Source organism: Peromyscus maniculatus, chromosome 1 (genome assembly GCF_049852395.1).
Source record: "Peromyscus maniculatus bairdii isolate BWxNUB_F1_BW_parent chromosome 1, HU_Pman_BW_mat_3.1, whole genome shotgun sequence".
NCBI classification, from domain to species: domain Eukaryota; kingdom Metazoa; phylum Chordata; class Mammalia; order Rodentia; family Cricetidae; genus Peromyscus; species Peromyscus maniculatus.
Window position 1 is genome coordinate 160,161,395 of NC_134852.1, and position 21,833 is coordinate 160,183,227.

The 21,833-nt window shown below is 41.5% G+C and overlaps 1 protein-coding gene across 3 annotated transcripts in view; it reads right to left on the reverse strand.

Annotated features, from left to right (window-relative positions):
• Positions 1–20,636, reverse strand: part of Rtn3 (reticulon 3) — a 56,866-nt gene extending 36,230 nt beyond the window's left edge. The window contains exons 1-2 of one of the 3 annotated variants that reach the window (XM_015999188.3): positions 20,250–20,592; positions 5,252–5,308 (exon numbers count right to left, since the gene is read on the reverse strand). In XM_015999188.3, the coding sequence (XP_015854674.2) occupies positions 5,252–5,308; positions 20,250–20,391 (199 nt within the window). In that variant the 5' untranslated portion in view covers positions 20,392–20,592. Of the gene's footprint in view, positions 1–5,251; positions 5,309–20,249 lie in introns of all 3 variants that reach the window. The other 2 variants (XM_015999189.3, XM_006980750.4) reach the window with 2 other exon arrangements.
• Positions 20,637–21,833: the final 1,197 nt, after the last annotated feature.

The following is a 21,833-nucleotide window of genomic DNA, read 5'->3' on the forward strand; positions in this document are numbered from 1 at the left end:
CTTGCTGGGATTAAAGGCCTGTGCTATCACTGCCCAGCTATAGGAGCTTTTTATTAAAAAAAAAAAAAAAAAAAAAAAAAAAAATTAAATCTCTTTTGAGACAACCTCTCCCTACATAGCCCTGGCAAGCCTGGAACTCATTTTGTAGAGGAAGCTGTTCCCAAATTAACAGAGATCCATCTGTCTCTGCCTCCTGAGTGCTGGGATTAAAGTGTATACCATCATGTATTTCTGGAGTTGTATCTTTTGTTCACTAACTCAGAATCTCCAAGGATAGAGCCCAGAGTCTGTTCTCTAGGCTTCAGCATATCTGGTAAATTTTAGGGGGCAGAATGATCAGAGCTGCATTTCAGAGCTCCAGTTCTATAAGTCACAAGTGGTAACCAGTCTTCATTGTCTGTCATTTTGTCCAGGAGCACAATGACACAGTAGAAGAGGAGCAGGGGTGGATCTTCTTTGTCTACTTTATTCCCATAGAGCCGGGGTGGAGCTCAATGGCAAAGCACTTGCAGAGCATGTTGTGCTCGGCTCTGGGTCCCGTTCCCAGAATCACACACTAAACTAACAAAGCCAATGCTAAGCCTATTTTTAAAAATACAGTAACACTACATTTGAATGGAATAAGTCAAAACTCCACTTGACTAGGAAGTCTGGCATGGGAATTGACTGAAGAGGGTTTTCTAGAATTAGAATATTTTATAAGATGAGGATTAAAAAAATGACACAATTAAAAAAATAACAACTTCAAGTGAACTCAACGTATACATCAAATGAATATATCTGAACTGTAAAATCCCTTACAGCTTACCCTACTCTTAAAAAATTATCTTCTCTACATTTTTTCCACTCAAACAGCTCTTAGAGTAAGTTTACTACTTCTCTATGTAAATGGTCCTACCTTAATCACTGAAAAACATGTGATCTAAATCCAAGAAGCATCATAGACAGACTGTTCAAGAGTTCTTCCTAAAAAGAATGGATAGCTGAGACTACTGTTATGATTACCACCCAGTTCATTCCCCTCACTCAGGATTCCTAGTTTTAATTAAAGGGGTACTCTCAACATCGACACCACACAGTAGCAAGGGGCGCCAGCCTGCAGTAGCCACTAAGTCACGCTCTCACACAGAAGTATCTCAACACAAGGGAGGCTTGAAATATTCAGGTGCAGGTTTTCCTACACTTGAATTTTCTTAAGTTCACAAACAAGGCAAGACACATCACCGTGCACAACAGTACCAGCGACTTTCAGCCACAGCATCCAAATAGGAAGTCAGCCAGCAGACAACTTTGCAGCCAAGCAAGGTCCTAAACAAAAAGTCTCCTTTGTACAAAGAAAAATGTTCCACTTTCAAAAAAAAATTTTTTTTTTGTTTTTTTAGAAAAAGGCTGTAACTGGCAAAATGTTTTCCTCAATGCTTGCCCCAAAGTTCAATGTTGTAACTTTCTATTCCAGACACCCACTACATCAGTCAAACTGAGCACAAATGCCCACAGTGCAGTTCCACTTCCAATCCTCAATGGTAGATGGAGCCCCTCTTTCCAATCTTATTTCCATCTACTTAAAACAAAATAAAAAAAAAACCAAAACATTTTTCTAAAGAAAATCAAAGTATTTTTCAGATCTACTCTCTTCAAAGCCAAAACCAAATTTCAATTTGATTTTGTGTTTAATGGAGGGTCTCTCCCAAAAATGATAGCATATTAGACCACTAATAATGGGAATATGGTTAAAGTTCTATCGCTTTTGCTCTCGTGTTTTGTTTGTTTTTGCTCTCATGGTTTTAATATCAACTTCAATATAACATCCTTTAAAAAGTTTCTAAATCCTAAATACAGCTATTTATCTGATCGTCTGTGTCACAGGGGCAGCAGTTATACGCAGGGGCTTCGGAGTCCTTGGTCTGTGTGACCCTGAGCCAGGCATCTCTCCATTCTAAAGCCAGGTTGCTCCACTGAGCTGGTACCTTCCCTCTACCACTGGCTGTGAGGATCAAGGATCTGCATCAAATACTAACATGGTAAAAGCTCACTAAAAATTTTTGTTGTTGTAAAAGTATCCACATACACTATGTCTGCCAATGCCTTTATGTGTCTTATAACACACAGGAAGTCACCATTAAAATTCATTCTTCATTTCTGAAAGGCTTAGGGAGTGCCTGAAGTTTAGTTCTGCCTGTGGAAAAAGGAGCCCAGAGGCACAAGACTACAAGGGTCTACTCCAGAGCACAAGTTAATTAAGAAACTGATTATTCCATTGACATATTAACTATATTTATTAAAAAGCTTGGGGGCTGGGGATTTAGCTTAGTGGTAGAGTGCTTGCCTAGCAAGCACAGGGCCCTGGGTTCAGTCCTCAGCTCTGGGGGAAAAAAAAAAGCTTGACTTCCAAGGTATGCAGTATGTCTTTCATAAAAGTTAATAAACATAATTTTGGAAAAACATTTTCACTCAATTCAAATTAATGACGTCTTTTTTTTTCTTTTTGATAAATGTCCCTCCCTGAAACCTGATAATGGTAAATAGATAATCTGTATTTCCGTATTAAAAATATAAAACAATTTTTGTTGTTGTATGCTGAGGATTGAACCTAGGTCCTTAATATATGACAATTACTGAGCTACAATCCCAGCCCACAAATCATTCTTAAATCTAAAAATGTTCTACTTAATGATGGCTACAGTTTGGATAGATAAAAGTAGTGTGTTTTCTCCAAAACTAAAGGGCCAAGGGATGCAGAAAAGATTAGTCGGGTTAGTGACAGTTATGGACTCCAGGTTCCTGCTGGTGGCAGCACTCAGAAGAGCCTCTGTGAGACAGAACTGCTTCTAATCCCAGGGCTTCGATAACCAAACATACCAACTTCCTCTCCTTATTTTTAAAGGCAGACTAGAAGCTTCCAATATTGGCTACCCTAGAGCACAACTAATCATCTACCAAGCGCTTCTTTACACGATAAACAGGCTGGCCTCCAGACTGGCAGAGCTCCCCTGGACTGATTTTTAGATACTGGTTTTTTGTTTTGTTTTGTAAGGGAACTGCTACTAATGAGGCTGGGCTGGAACACTGTGAGGGATAAAGCACCATTAACTGCCTTTACAGTAAGACTATTCTGAATCTGCATGAGTCAAAATAAAATTCTTTGATAAGCAAAAAGTAAATATGTATTTCAAAGGTCATGATTTGGCTTATAAGATAGCAGAATAATGAATCTACTTATCTTAGTATCATATAATTATGGCTACCATAAAGGACTTAGGGGCTCTAATGTTATCAGTCTGATTAAAACATTTCATAAGATTTTTATTCTTTTCAAATTAAAAAAATATTTCTATTTATTTTATGAACACAAGTGTTTTATGTGCCTATATGTAAGTTCACTTCATGCCTGCCTGGTGCCTGTGGGAACAGAAGCCACTGGATCCCCCAGAACAGGATTTACAGATGGTTTATAAATTGCCACATGGGTGCTGGGAACTGAACCCTGGTCCTCTACAAGAGCAGCTAGTACTCTTAACCACTGAGCCATCTCTCTCCAGACTACTTTTTAATTTTTGCAGTGCTGGGTGTCTAACTCAGGGCCTCACATATACTAGTCAAGTGTCCTCAATTGAGCTGCATCCCCAGTGCTGTGTTTTTATTATTATAAGGTCAGTCTTCCTAATGAACCAGCAGCCAACCTGTAGAAAACCCCAGCTAGAACAATGAACACTTTATACAGAACTTTTGAGATGTACTAGTGACTTTAATTATAGATGCCCCTCCCCCCACCCCCAGCACTCAGTTGATGCTGGGGCTGAACCCAGGGACTTGTGCATGGAAGGCAAGTGTTCTATCACTGAGCCATAACAGTCTTATCATTTTATCTTTAAAAACTAAGAGTTTCCCACTGACCTGTATTTGTTTAGTAGCACAGTACAAATGGAGTGCACTTTACTAGCAGCATTAATCAACAAAGCACACAGCACACTCTCACATTCTTGGTAGAACTGCCAAGAAGATGCCTTCCCCACTGGTAGACATTTTTTTTTTTTTTTTCCTGACTAGGTGGATCTTGCTGTGCAATCCTGGCTGGCTTGGAACTCTCAGGTGACCTTCCTGCCTCTGCCTTCAGAGTCCTAGGATTATAGGTGTGAGCTACCACACTTGGATTTTTTTTTTTAAGTCACAAGCTTAATCTCTGGGATAAGGAGCCTTAGCTGCTACAAGTCAACTGACTTGTTCAATATTCCTAAGGATCAGAAAGCAGCCTTGATGTTGGAATGAACTTCAGTCAGACTGACATTAAAAATCCTGTAGCTAGGCTGTTACTTGGTAGGTCAGTGGAAGTGTACTGCTTTCTAAAGCCACTGCCCTCTATATCAATTACATACATTCAAATTAATAGGTTAAGTGCATGCTGGGATTGAGAAGTCCCAAACCCTACAGGCAAGCTTTAAAACATTTTAAGATTTATTTTAATTGTGTGTCTCTGTGGGGGAGTGGGGTGGTATACTCATGTACAGTGTAGTGCCTGTGGAAGCAGGAAGGGGGCACTGATCCCCTGAAGTTAGAAATACAGTAACTCACCCAACATAATTGCTGGTAATCAAATTTAGGGCCTCTGGAAAGGCAGCAGGAGCTTTTATCTTAACTGCTGAGCTACCATTTCCAATGCAATATACGTTTAACTCTGTGTGTGTGTGTGTGTGTGTGTGTGACATCAGAGGACAACCTATGGAAATTGATTCTCTCCTTCTACCATGTGGTCCTGAAGACTGAACTCAGATTATTAGGCCAGGTGGAAGGCATCTTAACCTGCTGAGACATCTCACTGGCCCAAGTTTTTAATTTTTTTTATGATTTTTAAAAAATTTTATATTCATTGGTCTTTTGCCTGCCTGTATGTCTGTGTGAGGGTGTTGGATCCCCTGGAACTGGAACTACAAACAGTTATGAGCTGCTATGTGGGTGCTGGGAACTGAATCCAGGTCCTCTGGAAGAGCAGCCAGTGCTCTTAACCACTAAGCCATCTCTCCAGCCCTAGTTTTTAATTTTTAATAGTCAAAACTACATCTAAAGCTTATGCTGTATTAAATGGTTCGCTCAGCCTCATTTGAGACCTACCTTAAGTAGCAAAAGGATGGGCTAGTCACTATTTTCCATTTTAAGAGATATAGAGGCAATAAAAAATTTCCATCTCATCCTCAGTTACAGCCTCTTTCTTAACATTTTTCTTATGTTAATGTGCAAAAAAAAGTTACGGACTTGCCTTGTGAGGTCGAAAATATAGATACAGGCTGAGAGGAAGAGGAAGAAACAAAGGAATCTGAAAGAAAATATACAGCATAAAAGTTTGACAACCTTACACAGGAATCTTAACTTCAACTTTCTTTTTCTGGAGGTTTATTTAGCTAAGGGAAGACTCCACTTTATTCCAATGACTGTTTTCACTCACCTGCCAGCGACACCTCATTTCACTTCCAGGATGCATTTCTAAAAGTTTACCAAGTCAATCTCTTTTAGACAAGCATTATCACTTCAGGAGAAAAGAGGAAGTCCTACCATTTCACAACAGCTACAACCTCAAGAGCAGATGCACCTCTGCTACCTTCTGGCAAAGTAATTTCTAAGTACTAATTGCCACTTGCTTTAAATAGTTTCCAACTACATTTTGAAGCATTAAGTCACTAACATGACCAAGGCAGGTAGATCTCTTTGAGTTCGAGACCAGCATAGTCTACAAAGCAAGTTTCAGGATAGCTAGCACTGTTACATAGAGAAACCCTGTCTCGAAAAACAAACAAACAAACAAACAAACAAACAAACAAACAAGATAAGCACTTAGAACTTAGCTGGGTGGTGCTGATGCATGCCTTTAAATCCAGCAATCGGCAGGCAGAAGCAGGCAAATCTCTGAGTTCCAGGCCAGCCTGGTCTACAGATCGAGTTCCAGAACAGCCAGGGCTACACAGAGAAACCCTGTCTCAAAAAGCAAACAACAAGAAAAGAAAAACAACAACAACAAAACCTGGCAAAACCTGACCCTCGATACTTTAAAAACAAAATCACAATTCATTGAAAAATAGAGCTAACATGAGAAATCTTTCATCTTTGAAAAATCACAATCTTCCAATCTGTCAGCATATAAAAATTGTAACATACACATAACATCCCCTTTTTATCTGTTCAATAAATATATCCTTTAACTAAGCAGTTAATGCTTCCAGGAATCCATCCTACAAACAAGACACGTATATGTACAAGGACATGTATGTAAGGATATCCAGTAAGGGCACTGGTTTTAAGTACTAGAAATAATGTAAATGTCCACCAACAACGGATGACTAGTTAGAAAACAACATCTAAGCCTGGAGGTGTTCCCATTTGTTCAGTGCAACAGAAGGGACTAGCAGAAGGGATTAATGGTCTGGGTGAAACCCAAAATGATAATGAAGGTCTGTAACTCCAGCATTTGGGAATTAAATGCAAGAGGGTCACTTTGAAGGCAGCCTGGGATACATGAAAGTCTGTCACCTCTGTCTCTGTGTCTCTTTCCTGCACACACTTAGAGCCGTGCATGGCAGCACACCTTTTAATCCCAGCATTCAACAGGCAGAGGCAAAGCAGGCAAATAGATCTTTTTGAGTTGAGGCCAGCCTGGTCTACATAGAGAGCTCTAGGCCAGCAGAGTTAACTAGTGAGACCCTGTTTCCAGAAAAGAAAAAAGAAAAAAAGAAAAGGGAAGAAAAGGAAATGAAAGGAAAAAGAGAAATAGGAGAAGTTATTGTCTGGGATAGAAGGAAGATTTTGCTTTTTGGCACTTAAGAAAACATGATCTTTTCAATAAAAATAAAATATTAAAAAAAAAGTCTCCTGAGATAGCAGAATGGTTCATCAGTGCTTGCCACCAAGCTTGATAATTTAAATTCAGTATCAGGGCTCACACATAATATGAGATAACTGACTTCCACAAGTTTACCTCTGATCTCCATACAAACACTGTGGCACGCATGCACCCATATAAATAGACATACAAAATAAATGTTAAAAAAATCACATGAAAAATAAAACATTCCCCAAAATGTCCTAAATATACAAAACATTATGCATGAACTCCTTTTCTTCAAATTATAAAAATGTTTTCACAAATATTCACAAATTTTACTTAAAACCAGAAAATTGCTTTAAATAACTAAGCCATAATAGTTATCTGTAAGTATTAATCTAGGAGAATTATTTTGTAACAAATGTTATTCTTAGCCACTTCTGGAGTCACATGACTGCGCATGTGCTGTCAGCAATCAGGCAAAATGCTTAGTCACCCCAGGGCCCTACGTCCTATGTAATCCTTACGCAATGTGATCACATCATCTATGTGCCTGCATGGTGTAGCTACAGAAGCCTATATACGCATGCGCGAGGTGACCTATAAAGGCAGGCTCCACCCATTCCCCACTCTCTCTCTCCCCCATGCCCCCACCCTGCACCTTTCTTTTCTGTAGGGCTACCAACTTCGACCCTTTACCTTCCCTAATAAAAACTCTAAGAGTGGGTTCCATTGCACCTGTGTTTTCTCAAGCCGGTAAATAATACCGACAAATAACAACAAATACAGAACACATTAAATCAAGGAAGTTGGGAGGCAGAGGTAGGTGAATCTCTGTGAGTTCAAGGCCAGCCTGGTCTACAGAGTGAGTTCCAGGACAGTCAGGAATGTTACCCAGAGAAGCCATGTCTCGAAAAATTTAAAATAAAATAAAAATCAAGGCAGAATTTGGTGGGGATCAAATAGTCACTCATTAATTCAAGACCAGAATTTGAAATTCACTTTCAAGTTGCTTTAAGATGAATCATCACATACATTCTTAAACATAAGAACCATTCTTGCTCTTTTTTAAATGCCTTATTATTTTAAATTATTGTATATCTATGTGTGGACATGTACACGAGTTCAAGTGCATGCAGAGTCTAGAAGGGGGCATTAGATCCTCTAGCACTAAAGTTATAAGCAGTTGTGAGCCACTGAGTGTGGGTGCTGGGAACCGACTCTGCAAGGGCAGAATATACCCTTAAGCTCCTAGCCATCTCTCCAGCCTCTCCCCCTTTTTAAAGGAGAATCCTTACTATCTCTTGTTCAGTGTTTCCAGATGGGTTCATTTCTACATGCAATTACCATCAACATTAAATCTATCAACCGATCAGTTTAAATCTAAACAGTCAGGTGTGGTGGCACACACCTACAACCCTAGAATTCAGAAGGCTAAGGTAGGAGATTGTGGGTTTAAGGACAGACAGCCTGGGCTACATAGTAAGACCCTGTCTCAAAGAATACACAAAAACAAAATGTGAATGTATCTGACAAACCTGGTTGGGGAGGGCTCTCCTTTAAGTAAACCCAATGCCTAAATAAGTAAATAAATAAATGAAGCCAGCCAGCCAGTCCTATGTACCTGCCAGCTGTCCGCCTGTTCATTTCTACTTATACCCCCCACCCAGTGGAAAATTCTACCCTGCCAATTTGTATGCATAGCATCTGTTCCGATAGAGAAGAGAGATAACCAGCAGTTTGCAACAATATTGTATGAGGTTTCTAACTTACAAAAACCACATGACATTCCTACTCTATCTACCCTACAGAAGTGAACTCTAGAATGGTGATCTTAATCCTCCAATACAAGCGAAATGTAAGAGCCATCACACTAGTGTGAGTTGTTGGAATAAACAGAGACCGCCACTGGGGTAAATGAAGATCATCCCAGAAGGCTTTGCCATCTTTGTAGGTGAACAAGCACCAGGGGATAGGGTGGGAAGATGAGGGTGGGGTGGGGGCAGGTATTCTGGAGAGAAGGAACTGGGCCTTTACATATCTAAATGATACACTTTGTACAGTGAGGAATCACTAAAGGGTGTGACACTATCATATATAAGTGTTTTTTGGGGGAGACTGTTTTGTTTGGAGACAGGGTTTCACTATGCATCCTTCGAGAGTGCTGGGTTCACAACCATGTGCATTACACCCAGCTTTCACACATTTTAAAAAGAACTCAGATCTTGGCTGGGCATGGTGGCACATACCTTTAATCCCAGCACTCAGGAGGCAGAGGCAGGCCAGCCTGTTCTACAAAGCGAGTTCCAGGACAGCCAGGGCTATCCAGAGAAACCCTGTCTTGAAAAAACAAAACAAACAAAAAGTGAAAAAAAGAACTCAGATGTCTACTAAATTGGAAAGCTCCTGCATAAAGTCAGGCATGATGGGCTGGAAAGATGGCTCAGTGGTTAAGAGCACCAGCTACTCTTCCAAAGGTCCGGAGTTCAATTCCAAGCACCCACGTGGTGGCTCACAACCATCTGTAATGGGATCTGATTCCTTCTTATGGCATACATGAAGACAGAGCACTCATATACATAAATAAAGTCAGGAATGATGGTACACACCTATAATCCCAGTACAAAATAGAAAAAAAAAAATCACCACCTCAGCAAGACTGAATGGAGACAACTTGGAATCTTCTGATTGGATGCTAAAAACTAGAGAAATAATAGTCAAAGATAACCAAGGAAGTGGGAGTGGTGGTGGTACACACGTGTAATGCTGGTACTTGGAAAGCAGAGACAGGAAGATCACTGTAAGTTTGAGGCCAATCAGGATGACACAGTGTGACCTTGTCTAAAAGGAGGAAGGAAAGGAAGGAAAAGGAAAAAGAAAAGTGAAGGACTCAATGTCATTTGTGAACACAAGAGATAGTTTATAGTATTCTTCCTTATTCATTTATATTCTGTCTCTTTTAAGGTTTAAAAGAGGGTCTTACTGTGCATCTCAATTAGTCTGGAACTTAATGTAGTTTGGAAATCAGTATGTAATCAAGGCTAGATTCAAACTGGTGATGCTCCTGCTTCAGACTCTCAAGTGCTGGGATTACAGGCATGCGCCACGACCACTGGCTTATATGGTGCTGGAGACTGAACAAAGACAGAGCTTTGTGCATCCTAGCCAAGCATTTTTATCAACTGAGCTATGTCCCCAGACCCAAGGCCCGCTTCATGAGTCAAGAACACATGCAGGATATCACATTTTGTCATTATCAGTCCCTTAACTTGCAGAAGATGACAGCTTCTCAGACTTTTCTGACTTTATGATCTTGAATGAGTGTGTGTGTGGTGTTGGTTTGTATTAAGTATGCAAGTTCAAGGTACACCTGTCTATATGTAAGCATGTGAGGACTAGAAGCAGACATCACTTATCTTCTCTGTTGTTCGCCACTATCCCATCTCAAAAATAAATGAGCCAGGCGGTGGCGGTGCACACCTTTAATCCCAGCACTTGGGAGGCAGAGCCAGGCAGATCTCTGTGAGTTCAAGGCCAGCCTGGTCGACAGAGCAAGATCCAGGACAGGCACCAAGACTATACAGAGAAACCTTATCTCAAAAAACAAACAAACAAACAAACAAACAAAAAACCCAACCAAACAAAAAAGATATTTTACAGAATGTCTTCCAATTAGGGTCTGACATATTTTCCTTCCTGTCAGATTGGAATGATGGATTTAGATTAAGAATGCCACCAAGATAAAGGGTCATCTGAAGGAATGGTACCAGTGTGACTTGCTTTACAAAGTTTCTCCAGGACAGTTCTGCTCCCCATCCAAGTCCAACTAAGTGTGGAGATTAGAGGACAACTTGCAGGAATCGGTTCTCTGTTTCCATCACATGGGTTCTGGGGATATAACTAGGACACCGGCTTGGCAGTAAGCACCTTTACCTGTAAGCCAGTGGTTCTCAACCTGTGAGCCAAGACCCCTTTGAGAGTTGAAGGACCTTTTCACAAGGGTCCCCTAACACCACCGGAAAACACAGACATTTACATTATGATTCATAACAGTAGCAAAATTACAGTTATGAGATAGCAATGAAAACAACTTTATGGTTGGGGGTCACCACAACACGAGGAACTGTATTAAAGGGTTGCAGTACGAGGAAGCGTGAGAACCACTGTGCTAAGTCATCTGACCAACCCAGGTTTTTCTTAAACATTGTATTACTTTTCAGGTGTAGTGGGGTATTCCTTTAATCCCAGCATTCAAGAGGCAGAGAAAGGTGGAACTCTGTCTGAGTTCAAGGCCAGCCTGGTCTTTAAAGAGTTTTAGGATAGCCAGGGCTACACAGAAAAACTGTCTCAAAAAAACAAAAAACAACTTCCCCCACAAAAATATGTATGCATATGCATACTATTTTTACTTATGTGTTTTATGTATGTGGGTTTGCGTGTGCTAGGCACCTAAGTTAGTTCTCTCCTTCTACTGTGTGGGCCCCAAGTATGGAATTCAGGTCATCAAGCTTTGTGGCAAGCACCTTTACTGATCTATCTTGCCAGCCATAAACTGGCAGGTTGACCTTTTTATTTATTATTTTATCTATTAAGCTAACATTAACTATTGTATTTTTTGTTTGTTTGCATGATTTTTTGAAACAGGGTTTTTTTCTGTGTAGCCCTGGCTGTCCTGGAATTTGCTCTGTAGACCAGGCTGGGATCATACGCAAACAGAGCTCCATCTGCCTCTGCCTCCCTAAAAGTGTGTACCACTACACCTGGCCCTTAACTATTGTAAACAATAGACCAATTGGTAATATGTTTTAGTTCTTTAGAACCAATAAACATAAATATAGTACTCAAATAAACCTATCACTTGTTAGTAGATATAATGGTAACCTGGTAACTTAGGTTAAGACCGTCTTACAGGACTCGATAGAGTGCTTGCAGAGCATGGGCAAGACTATAGGTTTAAGTGTTAATACTACAAAAAACAAAAACAAAGGAAGGAAGGGAGGAGAAGAATAGAGAGATAGGAAAAAAGAAAATGATATATTTTCCCCAACTCTGAAGGCTGGAGTATCAAAGATAAAAGCTCAGGCTGGGTAGATTCAGTCAGTGTCTGGTAATTCTCCCTGATCCACAGACAGAAATTTCCCACTATGTTCTCACATGGTGGAAGGTGTACACAATCTCTCTGGATCTCCATTGTAAAACCACTAATCCCAACCATATGGCTTCAAGATCTCCCAAAGGCCACCTTAGTGGCTATGTTTCTTCAGATGAATTTGGGATGATGAAGTAAGAGGTACATGCCATGATCTACTGCACTGAAGGAAGAACATTACTGGCAGAGTTAACAGCAAATATCCCAAGACAGGTGAGTATTTCCTAAGAACAAGAAGGCCAAAAAGTAGCTAAATCAGACAAACAGAGTATCCAATGGGGTGTCGTATACTATAATATAGGATATAATAAGCCCATAAAGACTTTGGTGTTGATTCTGAATACGACATGAAGCCATTGAAGCACTTTATCCAGGAATGACATGATCCAACTGAACATTTTCACAGGTTTACACCTGCTGCCGTAAGAGAAAAGAATAATCAGGAAGAAACTATAGTTACCCAAGAGTAATGAGTTTGCTTGTAGCTTAATAGCAGCCTTGATCAGGTTAGTAACGAATGAGGTCGAGAGACTTGGTCAGATTCTGGATATATTCTGAAAGTAGACTCAATGCTGATAAAACAAACAAACAAACAAACAAACAAAAACAAAAAAGAATGGATACATTAAAAAAAAAACTTAGGTAAATGATGGACAGGGCTGAAGAGCCATTTATTGAGGTAGAGAAGACAGTGAAAAGAACATCATAAAGGAAGGATCAGGAATTCAGCTTAAGACACAGGAAGTTTGGAATGTCTATTAGACACGAAGACTGAAGAAAAAGATCTTCAAGTATTAATTAACAAGTAGCATATTAAATCATAAGATGGGCTAGCATAAACAGAAAAGTTCTGTGAAGTGGAACTGGAGCATCTGTTTATAACTGAGGAAAATTTAAAAATAAATAAATAAATAAAGGGACTGGAGAGATGGATCAGTGGTAAGAGCTCCAGGGTAAGTTCCTAGTACCCACATGGCATCTCACAACTGTGCATAACTACAGTTTCAGGGGATCTGATGCCGTCTTCTGATCTCTGACGGCAGTAGACATACATGTAATACACAGATGTACATGCAGGCAAAATATCCATGCAAATAAAAAAATACTTTTTTTTTTTGAGATAGGGTCTATTATGTAGTTCTAACTGGAACTCACTACTTAGACCAGGCTGGCCTTAAACTCACAGAGATCTGCCTGCCTCTTCCTCCAAGTGCCGGGATTAAAGTTGGGTGCCAGCATAAAACATTTTTTTTTTTTAATTAAAAAATAAAAGAACTAAAGTTGGGCATGGTGACATATGCCTTTAATCCTAGCACTCAGGAGTCAGAGGCAGGTGGATCTCTGTGAGTATGAGGCCAGTCTGGTCTACATAATGAGACCCTGTCTTTAAAAAAAGTGAGTTTTACCAGAGTATGGTAGTGTACATGCCTGTAATCCTAGCAATTAGGAGGATCAGGAGTTCAAGACCAGCTTTTAGTTGGGAGGCTAGCCTGAGCTAAGAGACCCACCCTGCTGTCTCAACCACCCTAAAACCAAAGTTATATCCCATAAACTACATAAAACAAACTAGAAAAGGAGTCAGAAGAGGAATCATGAGAGAAATCTGTGGTGTCATGGAAAACAAACCTAAAACATGTCAAGAAGAGGGTGATTGATTATGCTCTTGAGAGGGCATGTAAGAAGGATGACTCAGAGTGACCACTGGATTCCACAATGTGGAAAATGGCCAGTTAACTTGACCAGAAGTCAGTGAAGCAAAAAACAAAACAAAACAAAAAACACCTGGCGTAGGAACTATGTGACCCAAACTAAGATTTTCAATTTTAACTGATCCTGAATTTAAGGGGTGACTAAACCATTTTTAGCACAAGTTGCTTCAAATCCTAAACAGAAGCAGTATATATGTGTATGAGTAAGAGAACTGAGCCTTAAATTCCTTGACTCTAGACCATCTACCAACTTCACTTTTGCTAACCTTGAGTACATGGTTTAATTTCTCTAGGTCTGTGTCCCAACCTGGGGTGTGTGTGTGTGTGTGTGTGTGTGTGTGTGTGTATTATTGTTACCCGACTCACAAATAAATATAACACAAATCTTTCTTCTATTGAATATAGCCTCCAAACAGATAGCCTATGTTGCATATCTATCTCCCTATCTCCCAGAGTTCCTTTCAAGCTGGGCGGTGGTGGTCGCACTTGGGAGGCAGAGCCAGGCAGATCTCTCTGAGTTTGAGGCCAGCCTGGTCTACAGAGCGAGTGAGATCCAGGACAGGCACCAAAACTACACAGAGAAACCCTGTCTAGAAACAAACACAAGGGTTGGGGATTTAGCTCAGTGGTAGAGCACTTGCCTAGCAAGCGCAAGGCCCTGGGTTCAATCCTCAGCTCAAAAAAACCCAAAACCCAAAACCCAGAGTTTCTTTCAAAGAGCTGTAACATGCTCGGCTGTTCAATTGTTACACAAGGGCATGACTTAAACCCTAAGGTAATAGGCAAAGGTAATAGGCAAAAGGTATCCGAAATATTAGCCAGCTCTGATTGGCATACACCTGTAATCCCAGCTGCTTGAGGCAGAGGCTGGAGGACTGAAGATCTGAGGACAGCCTGGGCTATGAGTGAGTTCAGGAACAGTCTGGGTGAGACCCTGACTAAAAATAAGATATACAAAGATAGCTGGAGATGTAGCCTAGTGGCAGCATCCTTGCCTAGTACTCACTGAGTCCTAGATTCAATTTCCAGTTGGGCAAAGATCCCTGTTATCAAGTATTTCTACCTTAAATGTAAACCAAAAACAATGTTCATTGTTGAAATACTTTGATATAACAGGACAAAAAGGGTTCTGTATTAATTTCGCTTGAGAAGTTTTCCAGAATACCCTTCCATTTATCCCGAAGGGCAAGCTGCCAATGAGGAATGTGCCAAGTGCCAACATGTACCCTTCCTGGTTATGTTATGAAGATGCCTTTACAGGAAGTAGTAAGTCAGTTAACGTAAGAAAAGAGGTAAGGATAGTCCTTGAAATCATCACCATCTACCACAAGATGATCCACCTGCTAATGATTAACCTTCCCTAAGTGAAAATCTTACACAGCAGTTAAAGAAGCTCTCTCTGAGCCAGGTGTGGTAGCACATACCTTTATCCCAGCACTCAAGAGACAGGTGGATATCTATGAGTTCAAGGCCAGCCTGGTCTACATCGAGTTCAGGATAGCCAGGGGATACACAGTAAAACCCTGTCTCCAACAACAGAGGTTCTTTTTGGAGCTGCAACAGCAGAGTCATATGTCTTCCATAAGTCACAGATATACAATAAAAAAAGATTTCCACGGGCAATGGTGGCACACGCCTTTAATTCCAGCACTCGGGAAGCAAAGCCAGGCGGATCTCTGTGAGTTTGAGGCCAGCCTGGTCTACAGAGAGAGCTCCAGGACAGGCACCAAAACTATACAGAGAAACCCTGTCTCGAAAAACCAAAAACAAACAAACAAACAAAAAACAACTTAAAAAAAGGATAGATTTCCACGATGCAAATAGGAACAATAGTGTTATAGCTTAAACTGAGTTAGCATTTTCATATCTTTCAAAACATTTACAATAACCCATAATCTAAAACAACTGTAGAATTATATTGTTATAAATGAATTAGAATAAAAGCAAGGCAAGTCAGGTGGTGGTGCATGCCTTTAATCCCAGCACTTGGGAGGCAGAGGCAGGTGGATCTCAGTGAGTTTCAGGCCAGCCTGGTCTACAAAATGAGTTCCAGGACAGCCAGGACTGTTACACAGAGAAACCCTGTCTCAAAAAACCAAAAAAAAAAAAAAAAAGCAACACCTTTTCTTGAAGTAAGGTCTCAATATGTAGCCCTGGCTGGTCTGGAACTCACAAAAGGCCACCTATCTTTGCCTCCAAGTGCTGGGATTAAAGATGTGTAGATCACACCTGGCCAGAAAGTTATTTGAAAACAAAAATATTTTTTTTTTAAATTTTCTTTTTGCAGTACTGGAAATTGAACCCACAGTTTAGAACATCCCAGGCAAACACTCTGTCCTTTATGTTTTAAAAGTCTGTAAAATTTAGAAGGCTGAACTCATTAACCATAAAGCTGAACACAACACTGGGTACACATGATTACTACACATACTCACTAACAAAATTTACTTGGAGCCAATGTAATTCTGCCCAGAACTAGGAAATGGTCAATTCTAAGACTATAACTACTTTAAACTAGAGAAGTGTCTTTCAACAGAAATACTGCTTGGCTCAAACAAAACTGATAAACAACTTTCTCTTTTCTCTAATGATATGTCACTAATTCCTTCATTACCAAACTTCACTTCACAAGTGCTTGCAACACTCACCTGAGTGGAACAGGTGACTGGCGTATCATGAGGAACAATTTCCTCACAGCTGAATTAACAAAAGCAACACTATTCCTGCTATGGTTTTCAGACCATCTCTAAAATACTAAAAAGCAAAAAAAAGGGTTCAACACAAAAGCAGTGCAAAGGATAAATGAACAACAATAAAAAAATAAAAACAATGAAAGTCTTACCCTAGACTTTGTAAAGAACCACCTGGAGATTAAAGTTAGGGTTAAGGTGCATCCATTAAATTTATGTTGGCAAGTACTTTTATATGAGCTGAGTAGTTAAATCACTTAGAAACTTGGCTTCAATAGAAAACAGCATTCAAGGAAACCTTTTCTTTCCCAGGAATAACAAAAATAATAAAGTCAGGGGGTGTTCGTAGACTATTCTGACATGACCATTCTTGCTATCTCTTACACATGTCTGCTGTGACAAGCAGTTTATAATGTATCCTAACTATATTTACTATGGCCAGAATGCTACAGAAAATATTTAAGCATACTGATACTATGCCAAGCCACCTAAGAAACAAGTTGCACCCCTCCTTGTTGTTGTTGTTTTGTTTTTCGAGATAGGGTCTCTGTATTTAGCTTTGGCAGGCTAGGATTTGATATGTACATCAGGTTAACCTTGAATGCACAGAGAATTGCTTGTCTCTACCTTCTAAGTGCTGGGATTAAAGACAAAGCCACTATGTCTAGCTGTTAAAACTTCTTATTTTTGTTGTTGGGCTGTGGTGGCACACACCTTTGATCCCAGCACTTTGGAGGCAGAGCCAGGCAGATCTCTGTGAGTTTGAGGCCAGCTTGGGCTATAGCGTGAGATCCAGGATAGGCACCAAAACTACACAGAGAAACCCTGTCTCAGAAAAAAAAAAAATAATAATAATAAGTTTTTTTTTTTAAATGGCTGGGGAGAGGGCTGGAGAAATGGATCAGCAGTTAAGAGCACATAAGCACATATTGCTTTTGAGAACTGGAGTTCAGTTCCCAGCATTCACACTGGATGGTTCACAACCACATGTAATTCTAGTTCTAGGTGGATCTGACACCTCTGGCCTCTATGGGAACCTGTACTTGTATATACATAACTACACACATACACATAATTAAAATTTAAAAATATGTATTTACAAAAGTAGCTGGGCCACTTGGGAGTAAGAGGCAGGTGGATCTCTGTAAGTTGGAGGCTAGCCTGATCTACAGAGAGTTCCAGGACAGTCAGGGCTGTTACACAGAGAAACCCTGACTTGAAAAAAAACAACAACAAAACAAAAACAAAAAGTCTGGGAATACATAGCTCACTGGTGGACTGTGTGTCTAGCACAGGCCAGCTCCTGCTTTCACACCTTGGTAGTATTGGAAAAACAACAATAATAATTTTCTTTTATTGTTTAGGAAGATTGAGATTTTTTTCACTTGTAATTCAACTATTATTCTATATGCAGATAATTTGTAACTTGCAGATGCATCAAGTATTAGATATTGTTAATAAAAATCAGTTTTGAAGTAGTTTGCTTTTAAAGACACAAAGCAAAAGCATCTAGTTCACACTGCTGATTTGTATTTTATCCCTTCAGATTAATCTCTATTCTTTGCTAACATTCACTTATGGGCAAAGCCCTTTCTGTTTCTGCTTAATTTTCATACCAACTACAATTTTAATGGGGTGTAAACTAAGACACAGCCCTCACACAAGAACAACAGTTATTAAGAGGTAAACCCAAAGGTGGGGGTGGCCCACGCCTTTAGCCTCAGCACTCCAGAGGCAGGCGAATCTCTGTGAACTTGAAGCCAGCCTAGTCTACAGAGCCGAGTTCCAGAACAGCCAGAGATGTTAAACAGAGAAACCCTGTCTCAAAAAACAAACAACAAAAGGTTAAAACAAAATATTTTTCAACTGTCCAAGCTATTATTTGAGCTAATTTCATAAAGAGAAATGTAGCTTTATTTTGACATCATGATTTTCAGGAAAGTAGTTTCTAGCAAACTGAAATTTCAGTATCATTAGGTATTAAAAACATATGTGTGTATATATATATATATATATATATACACACACACACACACACACACACACACACACACACACACTTGCATTTTTCTGATGCACCAAGGAAGCCAATCGATGACAATGCATTAAAAGAATAAAAATGTGGATTCTTGCTAGGTATGGTGACCTGCACACATAGCCCCAGTAGAGGCTGAGGCAGAATCATCTTGCATTCAAGGCCAGCCTGAGCCACTTTTGTCTTAAATTTTTTTTTCACCATTTGATCATAATCAGGACTAAAATTTTAATTCCCTGGCTGCTAGCTAGAATGATTCCTCAATACTTAAGTTCTGATCTTGAGCACAAATGGCCAACTTCTAAAACCTAGATCTTTATCAGAAATTTGGAAATTAAGAATAGGAAGAGGCCAACATAACAGTTAAGTAGTGATGTAATTAAAGCCAAGGGACCAAGTTGCTAAGTTATAGAAAGCCACTGTTCATTTGGAAGTTAGCCCAGAACACAAAAATTTGGAGGAGAAATGCTGGCAGTTTAAACAGAACCAGGGTTCCAAATATGCTGCCTCATTCCTTTATCTGCAGAAGCTTCCTCCCATACCGTTTACCCAAATGGCTACAACCACCCTGGAGAATCCGGCAGGGCAACAAAGGTCTCAGGCAGGTGGAAAACCAGTATTAGGAAACACAAGAGAATATATTTGCTGCTACGATCAGGAATATTGTATTCATTAGGAAGACCAACGCAAGAGTACGTTGGAGATAACAAAGCATTTTTTAAACCTCTCAAAATTCTTCCTTTGACAAATCGCATTTTTTTCGCCAAAGACTCCGTTCCTTTAAGAACCACCACCTGCCAGCGGGCTTATTTTTCAAGAAGGCATCTGCACTGCAGCTCTCTGCACAGGGGAGCTTGCTTGTCAGCTCCCACCAGCAGGCAGACATGTATACAATAGAAACTAAAGGAGGCCGGCAGCGTCCCTCCCAGGCTTTTCACAGACAAGAGAAGGGGGTCCAACCAGCCCAGGCTTTGTCTGAGTTTTCTCCTCTGTTCCCTGCAGTAAACGTTCCCTTTTGCTATACTGCTATCGAGAATAGGCCATCGAAAACATGAAATCAAAACATGGTGATGGCTTGGCATAACTATTTATTATCTTCTAGAATATAGCAACTGATTGCGTGTCCCCACCCCCACGGTGCGCCTGGGAAGAGCCGGCTGTATTGCAGATGCAGCCAAGGATCCATCTTGGACTATCGGTAGCTCCCTCCCAAATCTTCCTGTGCTATTCTCTCATCACGCCTCCTCTACCTCAGATAAATCTGGCATTCAGTTTAGCCCAAAACAGTAATAGAACTTCCTGATCCCGGCAAGCAAAAAAAAAAAAAAAAAAATTTTTTTGGAGGACTATCACCCATGTGAGAGCGTGTTAACACCTGTCTGCAAACCTGCAACGCCATCCCTTCCACCACCACTCAAAATCCTAACATCATTTCTCCTACGACCCACCTGTCACAATCCTCTGAAGCTAGCTAATCCTCCACTAAGTCAGCCCCCCCTCCCCGCCCCCCGCCCCGTTCCACCCCAGGGCTCTCCGGCCTCCCGAACACGATCCATTCGGTTCACCGAGCCTTTCTCCGTTTCCAGCCCACGACCGTGTCCTCACCTGCAGGGAGTCAGCATCAACGCCCACTCTCTAGACCACCTCCCCGCCCCCCAACCTGTTTCTTCACACCCCGTTATTTCCTCACCGCGGCTCGGCCCTTCGCTCCCCTCCCCCTTTGCCTGTTCCTCAAATGCCCGCCTAGGGGGCTGAAGCCGCCCGCCGCCCGCCGCCCGGGTAGGGCCCCCGCCCCCGCCCCCGCCCGGAGACCCGGCTGCTCGCGCACCCCAGGGACCGAGCTCCCCGCGCGCCTCACCTGCACACGAGGAGCCGCAGCTCTTCGCCCCCAGGGCGGGGCAGGCTCCGGGGCTCCCGCCGCTGCCGAGCGCGGACGGCTCGGCCCCGGAGGACGACGAGGAGATTGACGGGGACTGAGTGGCCGCCGACGACTCCGCCATGGCTGTACGAGCAAGGGCGGGAGAGGGGTGAAGCGAGACGTGGGGCAGGAGAGCGGGAGGGCACACAGAATAATCCGGCAGCTGGCTCCCCGAAGTACCCGGCGCAGGGTGCTCCGAAGACCGACTCCGACAGACTGACTGACTCAGCCCAGCTCCGCGGGGAGAGGTGTACGAGCGCGCAGGCGCACAAAGAACCCGAGGACGCGCGGGCGGCGGCCTCGGAGGCGCGCAGCGACACAATGCGCAGGCGCAAGAACTGTCCCTCTGCGCTCCCGCAGGAAAAGACGCAGCGTGACCGGCCCCGCGGGTGGGGCGAGCCCCTGGAGGGTGTGTGTGTGTGTGTGTGTTGGGGAGGAGGGGGGGATAGGAGGGTGTAGAAACCTGACTTAAGGGACCTGGCTAAGCACCAGAACCCACCGATCACTGCAGCCCCGGCTGCCGATTAGTAATGCCCTGTTTCCTGCCCACCCCCTGGTTCTTTATGTGAATGTTTTCTAGTTGGCAGATTACGTTTTAACGATCGAGGTTTCTTTGTGCTTCCATACACTACAAATGAATTTTTAATCATAAATTCTAGTTGATGTCTTCTGCCAGTGACTCCAAAGAAAAGTGAAAGCCACAATATAGAGAGACCCCCCTCTGTAATGTGCTTTTTGAGTTATCTGGCGGTGTCGTAATATCGCCTCACCGAGGCAGACATGGCACAGTCCCACGTTTGATAGGTGGAGAGAAATGCTAAACTATTACTCATTCCAATCACATTGCAATGCAGTCTCAGAATCAGCTTCATATTTTTATCTTGTTTTTCTTCTCAAAGAGGGCTTCAGGTTGCCTTTTCTCTGAATAGGTTCTGAGCTGGAAAAGACATACTTTGGAAGGGGAAAAAAGCTTCTGAGGAAAGGAAAACCAGGAGATAACATCTTGGTTGTGACTGGGAGGGCATAAAATGAGGTATTAAAAAGGAGATACAGATATACATTACTGAATTTTATTCATGTCCTAAGGTGAGTCCTCAAACGAAAACATATTTGAAACTGGACATTAGTTTATATAGGACCTTTTTTCTTCGATCTTCTGGGCTGGCTTGCTAAATTCAAAGCCTCCCTATATCTAGTCAAAATTTTTGAAAGTACATAATAATGATGAAAATCAAAACTGTGGGATTTGATGTTGCTAAGCAGCAATCGATGACCCAAAGTGCAATTGCAGGGTCAGCAAATCCTGTAAAGGTGCAAGCTCATGGGGCGCTAGACAAGCAGGCTGCTGCAGAGGGGGAAAGCCACCTGACCAGTGGAAATCTTAGAACAAGCTGGGGACCTCATCTGTCCTAGACAGTTTTTTAAGGTCAGCATCCTGGTTGTTGCCAATGCTTCAAAAAACGCCCAGAATATTTTCCAAAATAACTATGGAAAATATCTTACTCCGGCACACAACGACATCAA